The 26189-nt window shown below is 48.0% G+C and overlaps 2 protein-coding genes and 1 pseudogene across 4 annotated transcripts; 1 reads left to right on the plus strand and 2 right to left on the minus strand.

Moving 5' to 3' along the window:
* Nucleotides 1-8333: 8333 nt before the first annotated feature.
* LOC117838327 (uncharacterized) lies at nt 8334-20134 on the minus strand (annotated as a pseudogene).
* A 1511-nt stretch (nt 20135-21645) lies between these two features.
* On the plus strand, nt 21646-22726 carry LOC117838668 (uncharacterized). Its single transcript, XM_034718792.2, has one exon. It carries the CDS (start codon nt 22128-22130, stop codon nt 22449-22451), a length of 324 nt encoding a protein of 107 aa, XP_034574683.1. The 5' UTR covers nt 21646-22127; the 3' UTR covers nt 22452-22726.
* Nucleotides 22727-22876: 150 nt separating this feature from the next.
* On the minus strand, nt 22877-25590 carry LOC117838667 (uncharacterized). Of its 3 annotated transcripts, none has more exons than XM_034718791.2 (5): nt 25318-25590; nt 24791-24836; nt 24579-24676; nt 23551-23867; nt 22877-23464 (listed from the first exon to the last, which is right to left on the minus strand). In XM_034718791.2, the coding sequence occupies exons 2-5, from the start codon at nt 24797-24799 to the stop codon at nt 22995-22997; spliced, it is 894 nt and encodes a 297-aa protein (XP_034574682.1). In that variant the 5' UTR covers nt 24800-24836; nt 25318-25590; the 3' UTR covers nt 22877-22994. The 3 variants fall into 3 exon arrangements, with proteins under 3 accessions (XP_034574682.1, XP_034574680.1, XP_034574681.1); XM_034718789.2 differs by having other exon boundaries at nt 25150-25589; XM_034718790.2 differs by having other exon boundaries at nt 25378-25588.
* Nucleotides 25591-26189: the final 599 nt, after the last annotated feature.

Genomic DNA, 26189 nt, shown 5'->3' on the forward strand with positions numbered 1-26189 from the left:
CTTGTCATCTTGCCATGAGACGCACTTCATGAGTACTTCTGATGGTACGCCTCTTTTGTAAAGCTTGTCTCTGACTAGAACATAGTTCTTACTGCACCGTGAGACTTGTTCTGCCTCTATTTTGTCTAAGGGTAGCTTGTGCTCTTTGATGTAGTCGATGAAGGGAGCAGTCCAGTCTACATCGATCATCATAACCTCCGATCTGTCATGGTAGGATCTCGATCAGTGGTTGTTCATGGTGCCGGCTCCGTTATGGATGGCTTGTGTAGCTCATGGATGAAAACTCCTGCTGGAACTTGAGAGCGCGAGTAGATCCAAGCTTGGATAGGATGTCCGTAGCAACGTTGTTATCATGAACTACATGGTGGAACTCCAAGCTAGAGAATTTGTTCTCTAGTTTGCGTACTTCTAAGCAATACGCATCCATATTCTCCTTGTGACGGTTCCACTCATCGTTGACTTGATTGATCACCACCAGTGAATCGCCGTAGACCAACAATCACTTTATTCCTAGCGAGACTACCAGGCGGAGCCCGTGCAGAAGCGCCTCGTATTTAGCTTCGTTGTTGGACACTTCCCAGAAGATCAGGACGTATTGAGTTGTTTACCTTTAGGATATATCAAGAGTACTCTTGTACCGATGCCCTCGAGCTTGAGAGATCCATCGAAATACATGACCCAATGCTCTGGACGCTCCATTGGCGTTGGTAGTGGATTCTTTCGTCACTCTGCCATGAAATCGACTAGGGCCTAGGACTTTATTGCATTTTTTGACTTGAATTCCAAGGACAATGCTCCAAATTCTACCATCTACTTAGAAACCTGTTGCATCCCGATTGTGGAGAATTTATCTCAGGGGGAGTTGGTGACAACAGAGATCTTGTCTCCTGAAAGTAATGTCGTGATTTCCACGAGGTGAGCAGTATCACGTACAATAGCTTCTAGACCGGTGGATATCTGGTCTTGGAATCTGATAGCACCTTGCCTACAAAGTAGATAGGCCTTTGTACTTTGAATACATGGCTTGGTTCCGGTCTTTCAACCACAATCGTCGTGCTGACACTGTGAGTAGTCGCGGCGATGTAGAGCAGCCAATCTTCGTTGGGGTTTAGTGCCGTGAGGACTAATAGCTTTGATAGGAAGTCCTCCAATTGTTGTAGGGCTTGATCTGTGACACGGAGCAGCCCACTCTGTCACATGTGTAGGGAGCTAACAATAAGGACAAGCGGCGACTATCACCTATCCTAGAAGCTCTCAATGAGGACGATGGGACAACAGCACAAGTAGGCGATGAACGAGTAGATTATTTAGAAGTTACTGATCCAATATCACCTTCACTGGCATCTCCACCTCCTAAGAGGCCAGCGACAATTCGAATGGTCAGTAGATATGATCAAAACGCTCCATCAGCAGACGTTGACAAGTTTTTAAATGTATTCAAGAAGAAGGCTTCATCTTTCGGTGAAAAATTTGTAACTCGCAGCGTCTCTCGGGAAAAGGAAAAGGATCAAAACCTCAATTTCTTTGCGTCAGATGAGGTCTCAATAGAATATGGGCATGGCACACCATTCTTGTATCGGTGGGATCTGCTGGATGGCCCATGGGAACTAAATAAGCTGCATGGATGGATCATGAATGCAATGAAGTAAGGCATTCGAGCAATCACCATGCATGTCCGAACTAAGGTTTTCCTTGGCGTTCTCCCGTTCTAGATTGTGATCGATTTCGAGGATTTGCACAGACTGTACGGTTGACAATGTGACTGTACGGTTGACAATGTCTCGACGTGAATCTCATTTCCATATGGTACTTGTAAGTCCACATGTACCATATACACGAGTTTTAAATACATACGTATTTTATGTTAAGTACCTGGGCGACCTATCCTACAGGATGCAGTGGAGGGAGGAAGAATTGATGCAAGGCAGGTTCAAGGTAGCATACCTTGACCCAGCACAAATAACCAAGCAGAGCACAAGCTCAAAATGACAAACGATCAAAGCACAAATAGATGCAGCAGAGACACAAGCGAAGAAAGATGCTATCAAAAATAAAGCCCATAGAGAAGAAATGCACAAAGTGTTTGTAGACATTTCTAAAGTGATGCGGAAAAGGCCTGACAAGGATTATATCATGGCTCCTTACGGTTTTGAGTAAGCTAGTTTTAATTATATCGTACTATTTAATACCATCTATAATATAAATTATTTTAATATAATGCAGTGACCATTAGATTTGCATCATGATTTTACCCAAGCTAGGAGAAGCAGTGGTCCTTTACTCAGCCAGCTATGATAGAGATAGGTACAAGGATTTCATAGGCATTATATAAAAGTAAGATATTCCTTGGTAGTACTTATATGTATGTTGACATTCTATGCACCTAAGTTATATTACTAACTCTTATTTTTATATTCTCAAAGCACGTACAAGCTTAACATGCTAAAAGACGGGCCCCACAATCCAAAAAGGATAAAAGCTATAAAAATAATATATCATAAATATGTAAAAACATAAAAACTTGCTTTTCTCGTATATTATAGACTTGTCATTAATAACAACTCATCATTGTATCATTTTTCTATTTGTTTGCAGTGCCACAAGCAACCTCCCGGCTCTGTACTATGCGTCTATTACGTGTGCGAGTTCATCAGAAATAATGGGAGGTACCGGACGAACTCTGAAGACATAAGTCTCTTATACACTACCATGTGCTAACTTCCTAATGGTAATACATCCTAATCTTCATTTACTATTTTAACTGCAGATGCCTACCATCAACAATAACTACAACAAGATTGAAGAAAAACAAATCGACAACATTTGTACGGACATGATGAGGTTCATTCTATGCAAGATTTGTCATGAGGATGGAGCATTCTTTGATAAAGATAGCGTGTTGATGATGGACGAGTGCACAACTCTTCGTAGATGGGCGTAGTAGTTTTAATATTAGCATGACAAAGAACAACTCTATTCCAAATGTTGGATTTTAATAATGTGAATTATATATTATGTACGATGCAGTTTTTAATAATACGAATTATTTATTACTCAAGTTTGTTGTGTCATGTTGTGTGGTTGGAGATACATATTTCAATGTGGTGACTAAAAGCGGGAATTAGAAATAATAAAAAGCTCATGGTAAATAATATATTGAACGGGAAAAATACTTTTTTCCTGGTGGGTGGCATAAGTACTCACCAGCACAGAAATCTGTGCTAGTGGGTGCCTAATAACGCCCAATAGCATAGAGTTGTTTTTGCTGACGGGCAAGTACCCACCAACGCAGATAGCATTTGTGCTGGCTCAAGTGCTTGCTCAAGGTTACTAACGGGTGCTCAGCCCGCCAGCACAAATCACTTGTAGCCGTCAGCATAAATCTTTTCGGTAATTTGGGACGGAGCGAGTAGCTAGCTAGTCTGAGATGGATCAGCCAGTGAGAGGCGCGGATCGCGGAGTGTCATCCACGTAACCGATCGAGCAGCCAAGTTAAGGCATGGCGTGTGGTGGTTAAGCAGACGGCCGGCGCGCGGAGGTCGTAGTGGTAATGCACGGCGGGAATATAAACGATCCGTCATTAAGGGCGGTAATGATAATTCCCGTCGCATGTTTTGATGATTATCGAGAGTTCAATTAATCCGAGTACCAGCCGATCGTACACGGCCGGTGCGCTAACCTAATTAGTTAGCGATTAATGCGCTTATTATTTTGTTTCTGGTACACACAACAATATGCTAGCAAGCATTATTAGTTTGCTCACTGGCTGTTCGTAAATGACCTGCTGCTGTGTTGTGTGGTCCAGAAAAGCACTCGCACAGAAGACCACATATACAATGTAGTAGGAGTTTCCGTATAAGTACCTTCAAGGATATTAATTGTTAATAAGTTTTCCGGAAAATAATTAATGATTTTTTAAAAAAATTGCATGTATATTTGTGTTAGCGAAAAGGAGTGTGCGTGCTAGTGTTCATGGATGTCATATAAGTGCTGCACTTTTACAAGGTTATATTGCCAAACTTTTGAAAAGTTAGCTATATCAACAATTTTTAAAATATTGAGTTTCAAACATGAAAAAAAAATCATATCTGCATAGCTGCCTTGGAAATAACCTTCGTAATAAATATCCCATAATTGTTGAACTTTTTAAGTATATATTTTGTGACGAAGGGGAAAAAAAAGGAAAAAGGAAGAAGAGCTGCTGCTCGTGGTGGCGTTGGTACATGTGCCACGGTGATGTGGCGATTTGGTAGTGTGCTGGTGCACTGGTTAGTTGAGTAATGCGACCATGGTACCGGTTGATATTTGGTTTGTTTTGCTTTTTAGTCTTGATAAACTTTTTTTCTTTTGAATATATTCGCCAGCCTGGTTCGTTTAGAGAGAAAGAAGGAAGGAAAGAATGCTATAGCGTAGATAAACATCTTTCTCCGTTTTAATTGGCAAGCACTGTAGTACCTGCTGTGCATGCATGCTGTATACTCCTACTCCATTTTGAGGCGGCTTTCATTGTATCCACTGTTGCACCATGTGATCGATACATACATGCTTCCCCAGTCAGATCATCAGGCTCCAGCAAAGCTAATTAAACCATCTTAAATCAACATCCGAATTCCAAATCCGTGCATACGCCAATCAAGCCTCGACAAGACAGGGCAGATCGATAGCCACCAACTTTGGCGTGCACCATTATATTCATGCGCTCACACCCCCATGACTCGGCCCATCCGTCCATTTTCGTCCGGTGCCGGCCTGCCGCGGCCGCGGCCTCCTCACCGGAACGCGCATCTCCCTCTCCCCCCAGAGGCCAGAGGTACTTTCAGCTAGCTAGCTAGCATTCCCTGCCCGGAAGGAAACGGAAAGCCGGTGCGCGCGCGCGTGCAGCCGCAGGCAGGCAGGCGGTTGCCACGCCGAAAGGGAGGTCGTCCCGAATCATGCATCCGCCACGTCTCAAAGGCCGTAGCGTTGTGCGTGACTGGTTGTGCCTTTACAATCGAGGCCACCTGATTGATCGATCGATGGGGCGCCGGCGATCCCCCGTGAGCGTTCGCGGTCGCTGTCGTGGGGGGGAGACGTGGGCGGTGCGGTGGGTGCAGGGGTGTGGTGTTGGCGTTCGGCGTTGGGCAGGCGGCAGCCCCGGCCGGCCGGGTGAGGCGGTGGGGAAGGGGGGGGATTCATGGGCCGTCGGGCGGGCAGGCTTGGTTAGCCGCTGGGCACGAATCCGGGCGCCTTTTTCGGGCGAGCGCGCGGGATGGAGACGCTCACGCGCGCACGTTGCTGCTGTCCTGCATGCAGGGACGACGACGGAAACGCCGCCGCGACGACACCGGTCGTCTACGATGGTTTCGACATGGTCACGGGATGGGAGGTGGTTTTCCAGGCTTTCCCACCATACGCCTGCTGCTTTCCTTTTGGAAACGTGTGGCCACGAGCTGGGCCATCGTGAATTCGTAGTCACTTTCCTGATGAGGAACGGGGTAGCCACCGGTCGGTAAGGGGCACGAGCGCCTCGCCCACACGTGTCAGCCAGGTACGGTGCATAGGAAGACGCAACAATTCGCTTACGTGTTCAGCCCACGCAAGCGTTGCGGTTACGGATGTGTCTGCCTCAGGGTTAGCTGAAATGGGCTTGTCAACAGGTTGGTGTCGCGCAGTTATGAGCGCCGAGGCCGGCAGTAATGGCGTGCACCAAAGCTTGTAGCTGCATCGCATCGCGTCGCATGCAAGGCATTAGGCATGGTGCTGCTGCCCTGTTGGCCGATGATTCGGTCGACCGGCCTCCCGAACGCAGCTAGCTGCAACAGGCCGCGTCACGTACTCACGTACGTCCAATTACTCGCCACTCGTCAGCTGCAGCCCCGTTGTACGCGCCTCTAGACTGCCGCTTTTATGCTAGACTAGCAGCGCTTGCATCTTTTCTCATCAATGTGTGTATATATATATAAATAGTGCTGTTCTTCTGTCTGTGCGGCCTTTGTCCTTTAGCCTCTAGCTACCGTGCACATCGAACTTGTCAAAACGGGAGCCAATAAGACTAGCGGCTAGCGACTATTGAAGGGCTCCGCGCGCTCCGGACCCGGAAGCAGCTAGACCATGCCACTTGCAACCTGCTTGTGAGCTGAAAGCGGAAAGCCTGAAGCAGCAACCAAAACCGGCCGCCTAGCCACTACGGCTGCATCATTATTCAGTACATGCATCAGTTATTGCTGCACTACGATTCATGAGGTTCATCGGCAATGCTCACATGATGTTCATGCTATTGGGCTCTGGATAGAGCATGCTCTGTCCCATTGATACTCTGCTCATGTCGTCAACAGGTTGATTTTCTACGACAGGCCAAGTTAAGTTCTTGCCTTAAAAAATCTTGCTATTACTAATTGGAGGCTTCAACTCCTTTTGAAGCCTTCAGATGAAGCCACCTAGGATCCTAGGTCGACACTCTAGAAAAAGAGAGGAATCCTAGAAATTTTCATAAAAATCTTTATACCCATTAGATCTATTATATTTTCCAAAAAATTACCCACCAATGCCATTATGAAAATAGCATAGAGGAACCCCTAAATCTATATTTAAATTACGCACCTCTAACATGGTATAAAATGAACTAAAGTAACTTCCTAATCTTTGTCAAAATTACCCACTTATACCATTATAAAAATAATTTAGAATAACCCTATGAATTTGCAACTAAATCGCCACCACTACTATAAAAAACAATAACACCTTAAATTTAAATCAATATTACCCACATATGCTATTATTAAAAATAACATGAGCTAACCCTAAATTTGAATCAAAATCACCTTAATTAAAAATGTACACCAATATATGATTCTAAATCGTCTATTTTGTACACTATGGTATATGATATAATAATCAAGTATATATGCATGATGGGTGTGTTATCATTTATAAAGATATAGAGGAAGTTATGAGAATATAGATTTCTATGTTAAAATTATAGCTCAACTTAGGGTACATTAAATAAATTCAAACACATACAAAATGTATTGATTTTATGCTAACACAATGTATGGAGGTGCGATACAACATGAAAAAAGTGTGAATGTGGATAAAAAAATGTATAGAGTAATTACTAATTTAAAATCAATCACTACTGGACAAAGATAAGTACATATCTATATGAGTATTACGTTGAAATATTAAAAAATTAGAGAGTAGTATATGAGTATTACGTTGAAATATTAAAAAATAAGAGAGTAGTTGGTAAACAATTTCGATTATTAGCTCGGAGTTTAATTTCTAAATAATTTTTAAATTCAATAGATTTTAAAAATATTAGCCCGTGCGGAGCATGGGTTGATGGACGGTTAATTGCAACTCATTTTTTTGAAAGAAAGGTTAGTTGCAACTTGATGAGGCAACTGTTACTGTCTGTTGGAATCAAAACTACTTGGAGCAACCAGTAGTTTTGGAGCCGGTCCAGACTCCAGATAACTATCGTCTGATGGCAGTTGGAAGCTGCAGAGACTGATCAATACACCTCCCCGGCCCTGCCACCACGCAGCAATCAACCCTATTGGGGAAAAGAAGAACTGCGATCCACAGGGTGACGAATTAGTAGCCCCAACGGCAAGTGCATATGCTTTTTAATGCTCCGGTGTGTGTATGAAATTAATTATTGCGTATCTATATGAGATGATGTGTGCAAATTTCCCGTGTCATTCATATGGGTACAGGTACAGCTACGTCCATGGATCAAAAGTTACTACTACTAGCACGTGAAGCGAGTTACGAGTTGTTCTAACATAGCGTACCTGAAACAACTGAGGTGATAAGTGAGGAGGGAAGACAATGTTAGAGACAACTCATTGCATGGAATTGATTTTTGTGTTGCTTCTGGATAACATGTCGCAAGCTTACAGTACTGATCTCTATTATTGGTGTGCTGCAGTATAGGGACATTAGAAATGACGCCCCATGTTCATAAACAATCAGGGCTCTGGAGATCACACGGACTCTGTATGAATTATGATAGCCAATCACCAAGATATTATTTGCATCCATTGCATTCGTTACAACTGGGCTCTATTTCAATCGAAGTCAATCGACAGTGCTGGTCCAACAGACTCGATTTCAAATCTGCTGTTCACGTTCATTTCAGCAAGAAAACCAATTAATCAGGTCAGGCAAGAAAATGACACCGACACACACTTGGGCGCATCATGCACATGGCCTACTTATACACACCAAACAAAACTGAGCAGATAAGAATGATAACATGGCGATACATGAACTGCAACATACGGCAAACAATGTTATACCAATGAATTCATACAAACTTGGTTTCCGATGAAACATGAATGCTCTCTATGTGGCGATGAACATAAGCCATATCATATAATCATACGGTGTTCCTTACTTGCTAACTGCCACCACGAGACAAATCGCGTGGCATTGATCCTCTAAATACTTTTGATGAATGATCAGACATGTTCGAACATTGGAAGTAACCAGCTAATGTAACAATTTAATCTAGCTAGTGTGCATACAAAAGGATCACATAATTCTATACATGTTTCTGTTAACAAAGAATGTTGGATCAACTCACCAAAGTGTACAGCGCAGCTACAAAACACAAACACACCTCTTCCATGAAAAAAAAAATATCGTGACACCAAAAGCATCCCAAAAGGACAAGACTGTCGATAATAATGGATGCTTGCTTGCTGGGAAACAGGTTGTCACCAGGAGCTTCACTGATCGCTTTCCACAATAATATTCTCTGATTGCATCGAGACAATGATAAAATCTCAAGGCGATTACCTTGCTTTATAGCTCATAAATAGATGTGACCCGGACAGAGTGGTCTGCAGACCCGTTGATGTTGGATGCCAATCCACACTTTTGATAGATGAACTGTGTGTGGTAGTGTCCTCAATCCACTTTCATGGCCTTGTACCTGAAGGGAAATTGCAGATGAATGCATTGGCACTCGTTTCTGAAAAAAAAATAACTGGGACAATCGGGTAATGATGGAAACCTGATATATTGGGGCATGGACCAAACCGGAGGTAACCAACGGCCTCTTTGTAGAGAGGTAGAATTGAGGGAAACACCACACACCCTAATGAGGGGGTGACCTTTAATATATAGCCAATGTGACTTGGTATATAAGGAATACAATCAAGTATACATGGTAAGCATAAATCAGCTATACAATCTCTAATACCCGCCCGCAGTCGCAGCGGGAGGATCTCGGATGCAAAGACTAGACCTAAAGTCAGTGAACAGCTGAACTGGTAGGCCTTTCGTCATGATGTCTGCGAACTGATGGGAAGATGGGACATGGAGGACCCAGACCTGTCCCAAGGTGACCTTCTCGCGGATGAAGTGGATGTCAACCTCAATATGCTTCATGCGCCGGTGATGGACCAGGTTGACTGTGATGTAGACAACGCTCACGTTGTCGTAGTAGACAACTGTGGCCGAAGCGAGAGGGATGTGGAAATCCTGAAGAAGCTGGCGAAGCCAACAACACTTGGCAACAGCATGGGCCACGGCCCGGTACTCAACCTCAGCACTGGACCGGGACACTGTGGTCTGACGCTTGGAGGACCAAGATACCAGATTGTCCCCGAGGTAAACATAGAACCCTGAGGTAGAGCGTTGAGAGTCCGGGCAGCCAGCCCAGTCTGCATCAGAGTAAGCAGTCAGGGACTGGACAGGGCCGATGCCGATGTAGAGCCCGGAGGAGAGAGTGCCCCCTTCACGTAGCGCATGATGCGCTTGATCAGCGCGAGATGGGGCTCGCGTGGATCATGCATGAAGAGACACACCTACTGGACCGCATACGTCAGGTCAGGTCAAGTCAGGGTGAGGTGCTGAAGAGCCCCTACAAGGCTCCTGTACTCAGAGCCATCCTTGAGCTTGGCACCGTCGTTCGCCGAGAGCTTGGCATGAGTGTCAACAGGGGTCGCCGTAGAGTGACACTCAGCCATGCCGGCGTGCTGGAGAAGATCCAAGGCGTGCTATCGCTGAGACAGGAACATGCCATGGGCGTAGCGCGTGACGGAGATGCCAAGGAAGTGGTGGAGATCGCCGAGGTCCGTCATGGCGAATTCGGAGTGAAGATGGGCCATGATGTGCTGGAGTAGTGCCGAGGACGAGACGGTGAGGATGATGTCGTCGATGTAGACTAGCCGGTAGGCGATGCTCGGAGGTGGAGGCGATGAACCCGAGCTGGCATATGAAGGAGGCGAACCGCTAGTACCACACCCTTGGGGCTTGCTTGAGGCCATACAAGGATTTCTATAACAGACAAACGTGGTCAGGGGCGGCAGGGTTGACGAAGCCGGGAGGCTGCTGGTAGTAGACGGTCTCCTCGATATGGTCGTGAAGAAATACGTTCTTCACGTCCAGCTGGTGGATTGGCCAGGCACGGGAGGTGGCGATGCTGAGGACGGTCTGTATCATTGCCGGTTTGACAACCGGGCTGAATGTCTTGTCGTAGTCGATGCCGTGTCACTGGGAGAAGCCGCGGACCACCCAGCGCGCGTTGTGTCGGGCAAGTGACCCGTCAAAGTGGAACTTGTGCTTGAAGATCCACTTGCCCATCACAACATTGGCGCCGGGGGGCCGCGGAACGAGACGCCAGGTATTGTTGTCGATGAGAGCCTGAAACTCATCGGCCATGGCCGCACGCCAGTTGGCATCGGACAAACCACCGCGGTAGTTCATCGGAATCGGTGAAGGCGATGTCGAGAAGGTTGTGGCTGTTAGGTTCCTGTACTGCACCTGCTCGATGGCCCCAGTGGCAGAGCGAGTGACGGGGCGGGGCGGCGCAGGAGCTAGCGCCGGAGGAACTGGGGCCTGCTGGAGCATAGGCGGAGGAGCAGGAGCTGCCTGAGGTGGACGACAGCCGTAGACGAGGTGGAAGTCGCACCGTAGGGGTGGGAGCACCGGCTAGTGCGCCTCAGCAGAGGGAGCGGACCCACCGCGGGAGAAGGCCACGCCACCGGGAGGCGTGGAGGAGCTCGGGGCAAAAGCTGGACTGCCGAGCCCAGGCAGCCCGACAACAAACCCACCTAGTCTGGGTTGGAGCAGTGCGGCCAGGGGCGCAGGGCGCACGATCGAGCCGCGTACCAGGATGGCGGGGTATTCATCAGTGATATCCTGCAAAAAAGCGGGTGAGGGCCGCGGCTGCTCAACATCCGTGGATGGAGCGACCGTGGTAGCAGCAGCAGCAGGAAGACCGGAGGGGCTTGACAAGAGAAAGTCCAGTTGAGATAGAGGAGTGGGGTTGGAGAAGGGAAAGGAGGACTCATCGAAGACAACATGCCGGGAAATTATAACTCGGCGAGTGGACAAGTCGAGGCAACGATATCCCTTGTGAGAGGACGAATAACCAAGACACAAGCGGTAGAGCGAGGGGCAAGTTTGTGGTGTGCCGTGGCGGAGAGGTTAGGATAGCATAAGCACCCAAAGACGTGCAGGTGGGAGTAGTCGAGGGACTGCGCATGGAGTAGGCGGAAGGGGATGTCATTCTGAATGGCGGAGCATGGTCACCTATTGAGTAGATATGTAGCGGTCGCTAGGGTCTCAGCCCAATAGGTGGCGGCCATGTAGGAATGAATCAGCAGGTCATATTGTTTAAGGTGCGGAGGACACGTTCAGCTTTCCCATTTTGTGGAGAGGTGTAGGGACACGAAAGGCACAAATGAACACCCCAAGAGGTCAAGAAGGACATGAGAGTCTTGTTGACAAACTCGGTCCTGTTATCCGGTTGGATGCTCCGAATAGGTAGGCTAAATTGTGTGTGGGCATAGGCACAGAAGTTAACAATGTGTGTGGGAATGTCGGATTTGTGAACCAGGGGAAAGGTCCAACAAAAGTGTGAGTAGTCGCCCAGAATAACAAGGTAGTAGCGGTAACCACATATGCTAGCATCGGGGGAAGTCCAAACATCACAATGCACTAGTCCAAAGGGGGTAGTACTGCGTGAACTAGAGGATGAAAAAGGTAACTGACACGAATGGCATAAGGTATGAGTCCCTTTATTACAAATAACGGAGGAATTATTTCTAAGTGTGTCGATGGCGGCAGGACCAGGATGACCGAGATGAAGATGCCACAGGTTGGAGGAGATGGCGAGGCCGACGTGAGGAGCCGTGGTGCTGGCGGCTGGAAGGATGGTGTAAAGATCGTCGGCACTATTGCAGCGAAGAATCACGCGTCTGGTCGAAATATCCTTGACAGAAAAACCAAGAGTGTCAAATTCTATAGTGCAATTATTGTCCCTAGTAAACTGACGAACGAAAATCAGGTTACGGATTAAGGATGGAACAATTAGAACATTATTAAGGCAAAATTGCGAGGTAGGGGTGGGAAGGGTGGAGTTGCCACGGCACGTGATGGGTAGGGTTTGACCATTGCCTACTGTGATGAAGGAGTGAGAGGAGGGTAGGCGGGAGAGGAGAATACCATCTGAGGATGCCATGTGGCCGAAAGCTCCTGAGTCGATGACCTAGCCACCGTTCTGCATCGCCATCTAGTTGAGGGCAGCAACAAGCCCGGCCTGATCCCACGTTTAGGCCGGGGGGATGCCTGGAGAGGAGCAAAGGCCATGTGGGCCTAAATAGGTGGCCCGAGGAGCCCTAGTGCGGACACACACCAGCCCCCCCCTCCGCCATAGCCATACTAGCCGCCGGCCTGCTGGTGGCCCATGTTGCCATATGGGCCGGCCTCTGGACTGAAACAGAACCACGGGCCGGTGGGGCGCGGTGGACCGCCGCCCTGCTGGCCGCCGCTGGCAAGTGACTGGAAGCTGCCCCGGCCTACTTCCCCTTCCACTTCTTGCCGCCGCCGCCGTTGGTCTGGACAAAGCCAGAGGCAGAGCGGCACCCGCCCGGGCAGCTATAGGAGGAAGATGACGAGCTGGTCCCCGCGAGAAGGACGGTGGTGGTGGAGACCTTCTCCTCGTTGGCGAGGCGGAGTTCCATCAAGGTGAGCATGTCGCGGGCTTGAGCGAATGTCGGGAAGCTGGCGGTGGAGTTGGCAATGTCGTCGGCGGTGTTGGAGTAGCGAGGATTGAGGCCGCGGAGGAGGTTAAGCACCAGTTGGGAGTCCTGGATGGGGTGGTCGACGTCGCGGAGGGCGTCAGCAAGAGTCTTCATGCGCTGGCAGTACTCTGAGATGGAAGAGTCCCCCTCCGTCATGGAGTGGAAGTCGTGGCTGAGGAAGATCGTCCGGAATTGCTTGTTGGCGTGGAAGAGGCCTTCAATGGCGAGACAAAGGGCCCGGGCGGTCTGCTCGTCGTTGTTTATGGCGAGGTTGAGGACGGAGTCATCTACGGAGTCGAAGATCTAGGAGCGGACGCAGCAATCCGCTTGATCCCAGTTGGGGACATCGGGAGGAGGCGCCACCGTGCCGTCAATGTGCGATTTGAGGCCGAATTTGTCGCACATCGACTTGAAGAAGGAGGCCCACTTGGAGTAGGTGGAGTTCTTCATCGCCAGGGTCATGGGGACATGGGACTTGATGGAGACGGTGGCGTAGGGGTGGACGACGGCCGGCGGCGTGGAGTAGAGGATGAAGCCGGCGCCGCTGCCCTGCATCGTGTCGTCACTGCTGGCAGGGGAGGATCCAGAGCCGAGCGCAGGTAGGGTGCTTGCGCTCGTGGCCGGCGCGGTGTTGGCGCCCAGTGCGGGCTAGGTGCCGGCGCCCACGGCAGGCGGGGTGCCGGCGCCGAGGGCAGGCATGGAGCCGGCGCTGAGGGTGGGCGTGGTGCCGGACAGAGCAGAGTCAGCGGTGGAGTCCATGGTCGGCGGGAAGAGGGAGACAGGGACGCCGCCAGAAGGATGGCGCGCAGGGAGGGAAGGACGCAGCGCGATGGGATCGCGACGCATTTAGGGTGGAGAGGAGCAGAAGGAAAAGAGTCAAATTGATCCCGGTCTCGTGATACCATGTAGAGAGGTAGAATTGAGGGAAACACCACACACCCTAATGAGGGGGTAACCTTTAGTATATAACCAATATTGCTTGGTATACAAGGAATACAATCAAGTATACATGGTAAGCATAAATCAGCTATACAATCTCTAATACTCTTACCATTAGAATCCAATGCTATCTCATGTATTTGTTTGTTAAAGCTCTCAGGATTGCAAAATCTGGCAATAGAGGCACAGACAGAAATGAGCAATTCAAGTGTCATAACAATCCAGTAATAATCATGAAATGCAGGGTGTTCTCACCTCCTGCAATCTCTTGACCAAAGAATCTGACCTTGATTGGGCAAGCTCTATCCAAATATCTATAAAGTGAATAAAGTTAACATGGATGAAATCATGCAAAGTAATGAAAGATCACAAAATAAATATTTTTATGAATGAATCCACATTGGTACTAAGAAAAATAATAATATAAATGTACTGCAATTTATTTTGTTTATATCTGCTAACTGGAGATATTGTGGAATACTAAGATTATCTGACCATGAGGACCCATGGAACTGCAACCTGATGTGCAGACGGTTATTAGTAGGGCCAAATCCTCACCATGAGAAAAGAAAGGATGACGTCAAGCCAACCCCAAAAAGAGCATATTTAGATTTAAATGTATGTGTTGTAAATGTATTGTGTTCCCAATGGCCGGATCTACATCTATTTACATGACCCCTTAAGCATCTGACAGTTCATTTAATACCCTTCAGTGTCTTTTCAGTAGTATTTTAATTTTGCTTCAGTAGTACTTCTGGTTTGATCTCATGATACAGGGCAACACATTCCACTCTTTTTTATTGTTGACGTAACATACCTATTTTTCCCCATTTTACATTTTGGTTTTATATTCCAGCAATCAGGACAAATGCAACATAGACAACATTTTGATGATTTTGTTGCGATAAGTACAACAGTTTTAATAGATTGTGAATTGAGATGTAGATAAGTTAAGAAACCGTAAGACTTCTAAACCACAAAAAAGGGGAAAAATCACTCTGATGGGAAAGGGTTTGCAACCATTAGCTATGGGTCACACCATACAATCCATTTTGGATACCAACTGCATACTCCACGTTTTTTTTTATCACATTGATATGACTAGTTGCATCAATGCACTAAAAGGAAAAGGTGAATGTTAGAGTATATTAGGCTACTCCGGATATGGTTAGTTTAGGATTGATTGTAATCCCAGAATAACCTTCCTTATCTCTAGGAGAGTCTACTTGCCCTCCAAGCCATGTACTCCTATATAATCAGCCCATGGGGTTCAACCGATACAACCCACGCATTATACACAATCTTACAGTGAAACATGTACCTTTCCATCTGAGCCTACACTGAAGATGCTAATTTCTGCTGGCCCAAAAAGAACCGAGCTCACTGAGGAATCATGGGCAGGCCATCCTGTAATTTGAAGACCAGTAGACAAGTCTACTTGCAGCTAAGGAAGATGATGGGCTCAGATAATCACAAAAAGGAAAGAAATGTATCATGCAAACATAAGCAAATTCTAGCGTGGTAGGTTAAAGAGTGATGCAAAGTTCTAAAACCGTTCAACCAATAAGATGTTTCATTAGTAAACTGCAAATATTGATATTTGCTAACTAGCTAAGCTTTTAATTCAGGTTGAGGCTCTAGTTAAAAAACTGATGCTAGATGATGCTTAGGCACTAAGCAGAGTAGATCATCTCAACTAGCACCTAGTTGTTTTTCCATTGCGATTGAAGCAAAGAGAGGTGATAGCAGGTGGATCCGCACCAAGAGGGAGGACTGTCTCTTCACAATAGAAGAAAAAGAAAAGGGTGGGGGGCTGCTTAGGAAAGATAACTGGCTACACAACACATACAATTTCAAGAGAAGAGAATGAAAGCAAAAGAAGTACCAATGGCTTCCATGTTTTCATATGCCACACAGTAAAGTTTGCAAATCCTGTTCTCTGAAAAATAGATGATCCATGCCTGAAAAGGTGTATAAGCTGAAAATAAGTATAATAATGCAGTGCTGTCAAAAAAAGGTACATGACATATAATTATTCAATGGACTTCTTATCAAGTGCATAATATCTGAAACTAAGCATTACGGTTTTGATGCAGCTGCAGAGACAAACATAGGTTCGACAGGGCTGCATTTCAAATCTAATACACTGCATGAAATGGGAAGCTTTGTTAGTGATAATTTTCATTAAGGAACCAGCAGACTATGGGTTACAACATTGGATAGTCTCTTGATATATTCAGGTCGCAAAAACTCTATTAGCATCAGCATTCCAAGCCTATGATGAGTAGCTATGGTAGCTAATTTCAAGAAAAATGGGTGACAAAACAAAAGTTTTAAACAAGTTTAATCAAATTTGGAAAGATACTAATATGGTACAATAGGCATACCGATCTGTCAGATCTGCATCCCAAAGAAAGCACACTGACTTCAGCCCCCACAGTATATAGTGGCATTTTTGGATGATGGTGTTGACGAACCGTACGTCCAGGTCCTTTCAAAAGTAAGACTAACAAGTACAAATCCAGAACATTCAGTTAGGCAGCTAAACTGAAGCTACTCAAAATAGCAGAATTACCTAACTGTACCATTGATTGATGAATTGGCAATATTTGAGCAGAATGCAGAAAATCGACATTGGCTAATTGAACTGTTATGGCCTAAATATGTTTCCAGTTAGCAAGTCCAATCAGTCATATAGGTACCTGCAAAAGGCGATAATAGAATGGTGAGGAACAAGCTGTAGCTTACCTGAAACTCCACTTTCACTTCAGGAAAGTCTTCCTCGGTGCTCACCTCTGCAGCAAAAGAGACATATTATGCATTCAGGTTACCAAGATACAGGGGAAAGTGTCATATGGTACATAGAGTTAACACAATAGAGGCACTGAAGAATATCAAATAGGAAAATTTGTTGGATCATGCCCAGAAGTAATCCAAACTATGATAGCATTAGAATGCATGATGGTGAAGGTAACAACACAACAATATTAATAGTTACATTGCTCAAAAAAATATTACTATAGTTACCATGCATAAACGCATGGCAAATAGCCAAATACAGATACAAGAACCATGAAAAAAAGCAAGTACTAAGAGCCTACCTAAATGTTTTATCACAGAAGGTTCATGGAATTTCCCACCATTTGTAAAAGATCTCACTAAACATGAATACCGCGGATCAAAACCCATGCTATTTGAGGGTGATGATTCTTCATAGTTTTCTGACATCTCTTGTTCAAGAGAGACACCAGCTGTACTAGTAACAACTAAATTCTTGTTTCCATAACCAACACCATTGTAGTTCCTGTATTTATATGTTGAGACATACTTATGCATGCATGTGCTTGATCTTGTGTACATACAACAAAGTTGGTGGTTAGCATTCACAATCTAACCAAGCTCAATATTAAAAGGAGATATAACCTTTATAGGAAAGTTAATGTTAAGAGTAATCACGCACATATTTCAATGGAAAAAGTCTATTTTACTCCCCTCACCTATTTACTTTGTCCACTTAACCCCCTAAGCAAAATTTAGGCTCACTTTACTCACCCAAACTATTTCATTTGGTCCAATCTACCCCCTAATTAGATTTCTCATTTTTGTTTCTTCGCGTACAAATTGAATTTTAATTTCAGATTTTGTCAGTTGACTTATAACATGATGCTCCATGTTAAAAATATATTAGAATTTTTTCATGATTACTAAAAATATATTAGAATTTTTTCATGATTACTTTTCGTACAGTTTTGTATATCTAAGATCAATTTCGTATTAAATATTCCTAACCTATGAAAATAACCATGAAAAATTCTTAGTATAATTTTGTAACATAAGGCATCATGTTTTGTATGTGCTCACAAAATTTGAACTCAAAATTCAACTCATACACGAAGAAACAAAAAAGAGAAATCTAATTAGGGGGTAGATTGGACCAAATGAAATAGTTTAGGGGAGTAAAGTGAGCCAAAACTTTGTTCGGGGGGTTAAGCGAACAAAGTGGATAGGTGAGGGGAGTAAAATGGACTTTTTCCTATTTCAATTAACCCAACCGAATATAATATAGTACTAGCTGTTAATTTGCGGAAGGATCCATATGCCAATTACAAAGGCTTTACATGCATTAATTAGGGGGTACATCGCCGCCACCTCCCTCCACCGGGCCTCGCCGGCCGTCACCGGCGGCGGCGGCCGCCGGGCAGCAGCGGCAACCCTGCCTCCTCCCCTCTACTCTCCTTTTCTCCTCTCTACCCCCTTCCCTCTCCACCCGCTCCGACCGTTCCTGGCACTCCTTCCACGCCGGCTGGTGCCGCTCCCCAGGCTTTCGCCGGATCTTCGGCCGCCGGGCTCGGATCTACGCTTCCCGGTATGGATCTTTGACTTCCGGGCCCGAGGCTTCCGTCTCCGACCGCTGCCGGGGGGTCCGCCGCCTATGGCCGCTTCGGCCTGGGTGGGGGGCATCGCCTGAGGTTGGCTGCAGGCTGGGGGTGGAGGGGGCTCTCCCCTCCCTCGCTCCACCTCTCCGGTCCCCCTAGCCCACCGGATCTAGCCACTGGGGGTGTTGCGGTGTGCTTGGGTGCCCCTGCCGTTGGGTGGTGTGTGTGGTGGTCTGCCTTCATCTCGTAACCAAGATCTTCAGGCGAAAGCCTTGCCCGGTGTTGGGCTGGGCCAACAACGACGGCACCTGCGAGCGTCGTTCCCCTCCTCGGAGGCGTTGTTGTGAAGTCTCGGGAGACGTCGCCCTTCCGCCCCGCTGCCTCCTTGCCGTTGATGTGTTCCACCGGTGCTTTCACTGCTTTGGCCGCCGCCCTTTGTGTGGTTGCCGCCAACATTAGTGGTTCCTATCCATCGTGGCGTGCTCTAGGGGGTGAGGTCGAGGCAAAAGCCTCTACCTGCTTGTAGACCGATGATGGCGACGCCCTCGGGCGCCGTTTTCCTCCTTGGAGGCATCATTCGTTTGCCCCTTCCTCCCCCGAGTCCCCCAAGGCTAGTCGGTGTGGTTCATCCTCTGTACCTGCCTTCGCTTTGTTTTACACACTATCGCCTTGGTTGCCTAGGTCATGGCGGATACGTTGCCGCCCTGTTGTGTTGTTGCAGATGGTGATCGTTCTGGGCGAATGCTTTGTCACCTATTTGTGCTGGTCGGGTGGACTTTGTTCGACCGTTGTTTGGTCCAGGAGAATGCTTTGCCGTCGTCGTTCTTCTACCCTAGTGGATTCTTTGCCACTGTTATTCCACTCACTCGGGCGGATGCTTTGCCGCCGTGGTCGTGCTATTCGGTGGATGCTTCACCACCGCTTTGTGCTTCGAGCTTGCTCTCCCTCAGCATCTTTGGCGACGGTGTATCCCTTTTGCAGGTTCAGTTCTTAGGGTAGCCTTGTTAGGGTGGCAGGGTTGGGTGTGTCCTCTCCCTTCGTGCTTCTCCTGCTGTCAGTTTGTTGTGGTCGCTGCTTTGGTCGCTTGTTGGCTGTGAGTTTGGTTGTTCTTTTCTCCAGTGTTTCTCTGTTTTTAGTCCTTTGTGCTCTTGTGCTGGTCAAGCTCTGTTTGGCTGCATCAAGTATTGTGTATGTAAACTACTTTCTTCTTAATGAAATACGTGCTAAGGCACGGTCGCGAAAAAAAGAGGAAAAAGGTAATAATTTTGCAGGCAAGAGAAGCTTTTACATTCTCAACTGAGATATTCCATCTTCATCGCCTCTAACGACGCTTGTAGCTCTGCCAATTTATTTTCAGTTGCTTTATGTCGTTCTTGAGGGATTTGATGGTATTCTTTTCGGTGCTAATTCTTAAAGGAGCTGGGATCCGGTGGAAATGTTAAGGATAAAACAGCGTAGCAGTAAATAATAATGTACAGAGCAAGTTTCTAATAACATTCACAAACAGTGATTATCACATTGATGCTCAACTCCAGTGGGGATAAAGTTATAAATCAGTCAATAGCAGAGAAGATATTATAAAAGGTTAAAAACATCCCACCAGCAATAGGAGAGGAGGGGAGAGGACTAGAAGGCATGGGAAGGGGAAGGATCGATAAGCCGACCTGACTGCGAGGTGGCGCCGCCGCCGCGCTGGGAAGGAGGAGTGCGCGAGGAGCCAAGGCGAGCCGGCCGGAGCGGCAGCGATTGGTGAGAGAAGACGAGGCGGAGCGGAGCAAAGGGGTGGGTTCTTTTTTTTTTGTGGGGGTGGGGGTGGGGGGGGGGGGGGGGGGCGGGGGCGGATTCGCAGATTTGCTCGTCGTGCTGGCCCAGTATTGGAACGAGGCAATGGGCCCAAAGTTGGAGCTGCTCTCTCGTGGGCCCCGTTAGAACCGGGCTGGAAGTCTGGGCTTTGGAGGCTGAAATGACACTCCGTCGCGTTTTGATTTTTTTTCCCCCGCGTAAAGTACTCGCCAAGCACACGATCGCATTCCTCTTTTTTTTTAAAAAATGCACACGATCGCATCGGCTCCAAACCTTAACACTTGTCTGCTCTAACTAGCATCCGCCTTATATATAGGCCATTAGATCCCGTGTATCATTGACACACCCACGGCAAATGAGAATTTTATTTTCTTGAGCGCGAATAAAAATAGCACTTTAATTTCAAGTTTCTTTCCCTTCTAACGATTGTTTCTGTTGATCTGTCATTTCCTATTTTGCAGGAGATAGTCTGGGTCTCCAACCAAGAACTTGACCAGGTCCATAGCGATATACTACCTTTTTTTCTCCATTGGTTATCAGATGGCTAACATTTTATTTTGAAAGGACCATTTACACAATGCTCAAATATTTATTTCTCATCCTAACATTTATATCTTAATAGGCTATCTGCTTCCTTATCGATAGAGGGTTTTTTTTTCTAGAAAAACTCAATCGAGAGGGTTCTCAATTTAGCACTATCACGACAACCCCTCAATTTGGAAATAGGAGGAGATGTTGGAAAAAATAAAAGAAAAGGAAAGGAAAGAAGTAACATGTCAAAATAAGGGAGTAACAATACAAGACACATCCTCCGCATGACTTCCTCTTTCAGCGAGCAGCTCGTCTTCTTGTGATGAACCCAACTCCGGCGAGCTCCAATTTGGATTAGGGTTAGGGTTTCAGTTTTCGGATTGAGAGTACTTCTATTGCCTGCAGATCTAAAGAGATGGCTGGGGAGGCGGTCGGACCGGCAGCAGGGGGATGGCATTTGGTGGTCGGTGCGTGCGGCAGGGTTGAGAATGAGGAGTAGTTAGGAAGGGTGAGGTAGGGGCAGCGGTAGGAGATGGCGGATGCATGACGGCAAGGTAGCTGCCAGCCACAGACGGTGATGGAGGCTGACGATCCGGCACTGAGACGAAGAGGATGACAAGGATGGCGGTGAAGTTCCCTTATATCTGGTAGAGGGGAGAGGAGGGTGAAAGATGGAGGTGGGGGTTTTGTTCTTTTTTCACCTAGAAGTCCCATGTTTTCTTTTTCCTCAAGTCAAGTATCGCATATCCCCTCCCTCCCCCCTCCCCTCAACCCCACCCCTTATGGAAGTACATCGTTAGGTCATGCCTCCACTATATTATCTTTATCACCTCTACCCATCATCGATCATAGTTGGTGGCTCCTCACATATTCACCTATCAATTGTCACCATGGTCTTCTCCCTAGTTTTTTGGACTTCGATACCCTTAATTCCAAATTTAACCTTACCGGAGTTGGGAAACGTCAAACTTATTTTTAGCAGAGTTGGAGAAGAAACCTCTATGTATAAAAGGATAATTCGTGGAAAGTGGAAACACACCATCGTAAAAATGGGTACGACCCTCCAAAGTTGCACAGCAACAAAACTCTCCAACCACGCACGCAAATCGCATTTGAAGGCAGGCATGGGCATTGACGGCGTTTCTGCTCGCGGCCGTGGTCCCACGGATCGGTGGGAGGCTCGCGGCCGTGCCCGTAGTACTAGTACCTCGTGCGGTCGTGCCGTGCCATCCTGCTGCTGGATTTGGCACTGCACTGCACTGCGTCTCCTCCCCACCAGCGTCGTCTTGTAAACCTCGGCGCCTCCTCCCCCTCTTTCTCCATAAATCCACCGGCCGAACCTCCATCTCATCTCCCAGATTGCCAAACTCCTCGCCTCCCAATTGCCAAATTCCAATCACGGTGTCCTCTCTCTCGCTCTCGCTCTCGCTCTCTCCCCCCGATTGGGTGGCTGGCAGGCATGGAGGTCCCCCCGCCTGGTCCCGCGAGGAAGCGGAAGGACAGGGACGCCGCGGGCCCACCCGAGGCGGCGGCCGCACCAAGCGGCGACGGCGGCAACTTGCTCCTGGCCGGGCTCCTCGCGCACGAGTTCCTCTCGTCCGGCACCGTCCTCGGCGAGCGCCGCGGGCCCGGGACCGGGCGGGGTCCGGAGGCGGCCGCGGCGACGGGCGGGGGGCCCGCGCGGTACGAGGCCGTGGCCGCGCTGGTGCTGCGCGGCGGGGCCCGGGTGCCCGGGGTGGTGAACCCCGCGCAGCTCGCCGCGTGGGCCGGGAGCGGGAGGTGAGCCCCGAGGCGGCGCGCCGGCTGCGGGCCACGTGGCGCGTGCCGATGGGGGAGGAAGCAGGAGCGCGTCTTCCTCCACCTTCTCTTTTGTCCCCAGTTCCCCTGCAGGCAAACTTGTTGAGAGCAATGCTGATGGAGTTGTAGTGCTGATTTTACTGCCGTACTTAGGCTTAGCGAGTTTGTTAAGTGTGGGATTTCGGACTTGTTAGTTTGGAGTTTGAGCTTGTAATCTGCTTCGTGGTATGGTAGTATGATCGATCTCCTCTGCCGCGGGAATTCTGACAAGATTATGTCAGTTAGGCACTGTAAGCTCTTGGTTCTGCAGTGTGCTGCTTCGGTAGTGAGCAGTGGCCACCAAGCGATCCTTGCCAATCCTCACTCCTCAGCTCTTTCAGCAGCAGCAGGTTAGCGGACAACCTCCAGAAATCCGAGGCAAACGCGTCTGACTGACCATCCATCCACCAACGATCTTAACGAGCGTGATTCAACGGGCAATTTTACACGACCGCCAACGCCACCCACTCACCGGCGCTACCTACGCCTACTACCCTCGCTGCGCGGAGACGGCGGCGCGCTGCAGGCCGTGCCGCTCCATGACGCGGCGCGTGGCCAGGGCGGCCGCCTCGCCGGGCCGCGCCGCGCCGGCCGCCATGATGGCCGCGAACTCCCGCTTTATCTCCTCCTGCACCCGGCTCTTCGCCTCCGCCAGGGGGTCCGGAGGCGCCGCCTTCGTCTCCACCGCTGCCGCAGGTGCCGCGCTCACCTGAGTGGCGGCCGCCGGTGGCGCCGCGGGCTCCACCGCCGGTGGAACGGCCGTGCTGCCATTGTCACTGCCATTGCCCGCCGTCTCCTCGTCCGGTTTATCAGCAGCAGCAGTCGATCTTTGCTCGACGTCATCCGCCGACGGCGGCGTCATGGTGGCGGTGGCGACCGGTGCGGGAGCCGACCTGATTTGCGGCGGCTGCGGCACCGCCCCGGCCCGCAAGCTCGTCTCCAGCCCCTGGATCATCGGCACTGCAACAAGCCAATCAGTGAGCCTCCAATTCGCCCGACCTGATGCAAAATTCTATAAACTGAAAATGCAGAGTCAGAGCTCTTACGTATCAGAGCGCCGACGGGGCTGTTCATCACTTGGTTCGGCAGCTCGAGGATGTAGCTGGGGACCTTGGCGCCGGCGAGGAACTGCGCGGCCTCGTTGCTGAAGTTGTTGCAGTTGTGGCTGAGGAGGCTGTAGGTGGCCGGGGTGTAGCGCGGGCCGATCTCCCGGAGGAAGTCCTCGAACACCTCCCGGGGGACGTGGGTCACGCCGAGGTCCTCCACCCGGACGGGAGTGCCGTACGGCGTCCGGCCGGGCTGGCCATGCTGGATGCCGCCGCCGAAGTAGTACTCGCACCCGTAGACGACCACGCCGGTGTGCCTGCGACGATGACAGTGCGCGTCCATGTCAATGGCCACAAATTCAGTCAGAGGTACGAGTGATTAATCCACCATTCACGATGGAAACAAAGCTGAATCAGGGGCAGAGGGGAAGCATTGAAATCATCTTGCCCATCACATCATGCATGGTTGACATGAGCTCTCTATCCCAGTTTTGATGTCATAAGCAACAAATGAAACTGCATTAGCTTACCTGAGACCTACTAATAAGGCACATTGGCACCTACAATTCAATTTCCCATTACAAAGCTTATTTTAATTGAAGATATATTGCAGAAATCTGCAGCAACTCTTAGCCCAGGGGGAAAACATATACGTTTAGTCCAGATAAATATGTACCCATCGTGACCATACTCCCTCTGTTTTTAAATATCCGGCACTTTTAGGATAATAAGTCTAATTAGTTTAGTTTTGAACCAATCAGCTTGTCCTTCTATAATACTTTAAAAACGGATGGAGTACATGGTATAGCATATTTTGTTGCCGCTACAAACACCACTTAAAATCTTGCCTACTATGAAAGTGAACAGCAGCAATGCGAATCAGCATCAGCATGGCAAATTCAATATCTTCCCACAACTAGATTGCTACTAAGCAACACCAGGCGTCAATGCAAATTGTTTCCTAGGCAACAAGTTTCAGATGCACAATGATCAACAGGAAGAAATAAAAAAGAACCAGCAATGCTCACCAAATCGCCTCGATGGCCTTGCCGAGGATCGTTGCCGAGAGCTCCCGGGCCATCCCCTGGCTGAGATCATAGATGTGCAGCTTCACCGGGTACCCCACCTGCTCACGGCCACGCAAATCATCCAGGACTCAGTTCAGATGCTTCTAAAGAACAGACAGCACAGCAGCCAAATTCAGTAAGAAACATGGAGGGCAGAAGCCGTCCCCTATTACCTCTGCCATCTTCTTCGCCCGAGCTTGCCCCCCGAAGCAGCCGAACCTAGCAAGAACAAAGCAGCCACATCGATGAGAACAGCAAGGGACAAGGTTGTCAATGGCAAAGCTGAAGGAAGATACGCTGAAGAGAGTACGAAATCGAAGTTCTTGCTGCGTTTTTTTCCTTCTACAAGTTTATGAACTCGATACTGACAAAGCTGAATTTACGCCGAACTCGTAGAGCTCCACCGATTTCTACCAGATAAAATCCACCTCCAAAAATAATCCTTTTTTTGCCCAAAATGAAGCACCGAGTTGAAGAAAGCAAGAACCGAACCGGAGATTCCCCGAACCCTCCTCGATTTCAGCTGAATTACCTAGCAAAAGCGAATCTACTCCGCCGCTTGGCCATGGGCGGCGAGCCGGCGACAGAGCCCCAAGAAACCGAACCGAACAAAGCCAAAGCAAATAACCGAGAGCCCCAGACGGAGAGGTAAAAATAAACGCAAGGAGACTTTGATCCGACAAGGAACCGATCGACGGACCAGACGTGTGGGATTGTAGCAGCGGAGGATTCTTTTATCGGAGAGAGGAGATGCAGATACCGGGGAGGGGGGTGTACGAAAGGGGAACGAATCGCCTCGGCCGACCGGTTGCTTCCTCGCGCCGGAGTATCCTGTTGCGTGGAGTGCAGAGGAGAAAGGGAGAGGAGGAAATTTTTAGTTGGCTGGTTGTTCGTTCGGTTTCTGCAGAAACCAACCGCTTCCGGCCAACCTTCTTCTCAGCGAGGTGGTCACGCCCATACGCAGACGCAGACGGCATCATAAACCTAGCCCTATCTATAAAAAAAACTTTAAACAAGGAGTACTATAGTTACTACGCTGTCTGACAGGAAAATTTCTTTTTGAAACGATGACTGAAAGCAAATGAGAACATATTTCTTAGCTTAACTGACATACGGTAGCTAGTTTCCAAACGATTTCAGTGGCAACTGTCCAAGCTGAGCCATGATGTTACTGTCTGAAGCCCTTTCTTAGATAATAGGACAAAAGTAGTTACTATCTGAAGTACAGGGTAACAACTAACAACCTTTTCAAGCTAGCGGTATGCATATATGCATCAGCTCCTGCGCCCAGTATTTCATTTCAGATACTGAAATAATCCAAACACACAAAATTTGAAGAAACCAAAAAATTCAGATACTGAAATACACGAAGAAACCTGGGATATCTCTTTGAAAGGAAATAAAAACTATTTCGAATAAAAATTATGCAAAACACATGCCGATCAGGTCGTGGTGGATACAAACGCAAAAGCAAGATGCTGGCCGATAAGGCTAAAATCACAAGGGCAAAAAACAGTCCAACTTGCACAAAGTGTATTTTTTTCTAAGACAATCCCTTAGCTAATAAATCAC

The sequence above is a fragment of the Setaria viridis genome, chromosome 9 (genome assembly GCF_005286985.2).
Source record: "Setaria viridis chromosome 9, Setaria_viridis_v4.0, whole genome shotgun sequence".
Taxonomy (NCBI): Eukaryota; Viridiplantae; Streptophyta; class Magnoliopsida; order Poales; family Poaceae; genus Setaria; species Setaria viridis.

Bases quoted from the DNA above. Each gene is read 5' to 3' on its own strand.
- LOC117838668 (XM_034718792.2), top strand. From the start codon at position 22,128: ATGGAGGTCCCCCCGCCTGGTCCCGCGAGGAAGCGGAAGGACAGGGAC.
- LOC117838667 (XM_034718789.2), bottom strand. From the start codon at position 25,184: ATGGCCAAGCGGCGGAGTAGATTCGCTTTTGCTAG. The intron at 24,837-25,149 runs GTAATTCAGCTG...TGTTCTTGCTAG, and splicing joins AGTAGATTCGCTTTTGCTAG to GTTCGGCTGCTTCGGGGGGC. The intron at 23,465-23,550 runs GTAAGAGCTCTG...GGCTTGTTGCAG, and splicing joins CCCCGTCGGCGCTCTGATAC to TGCCGATGATCCAGGGGCTG.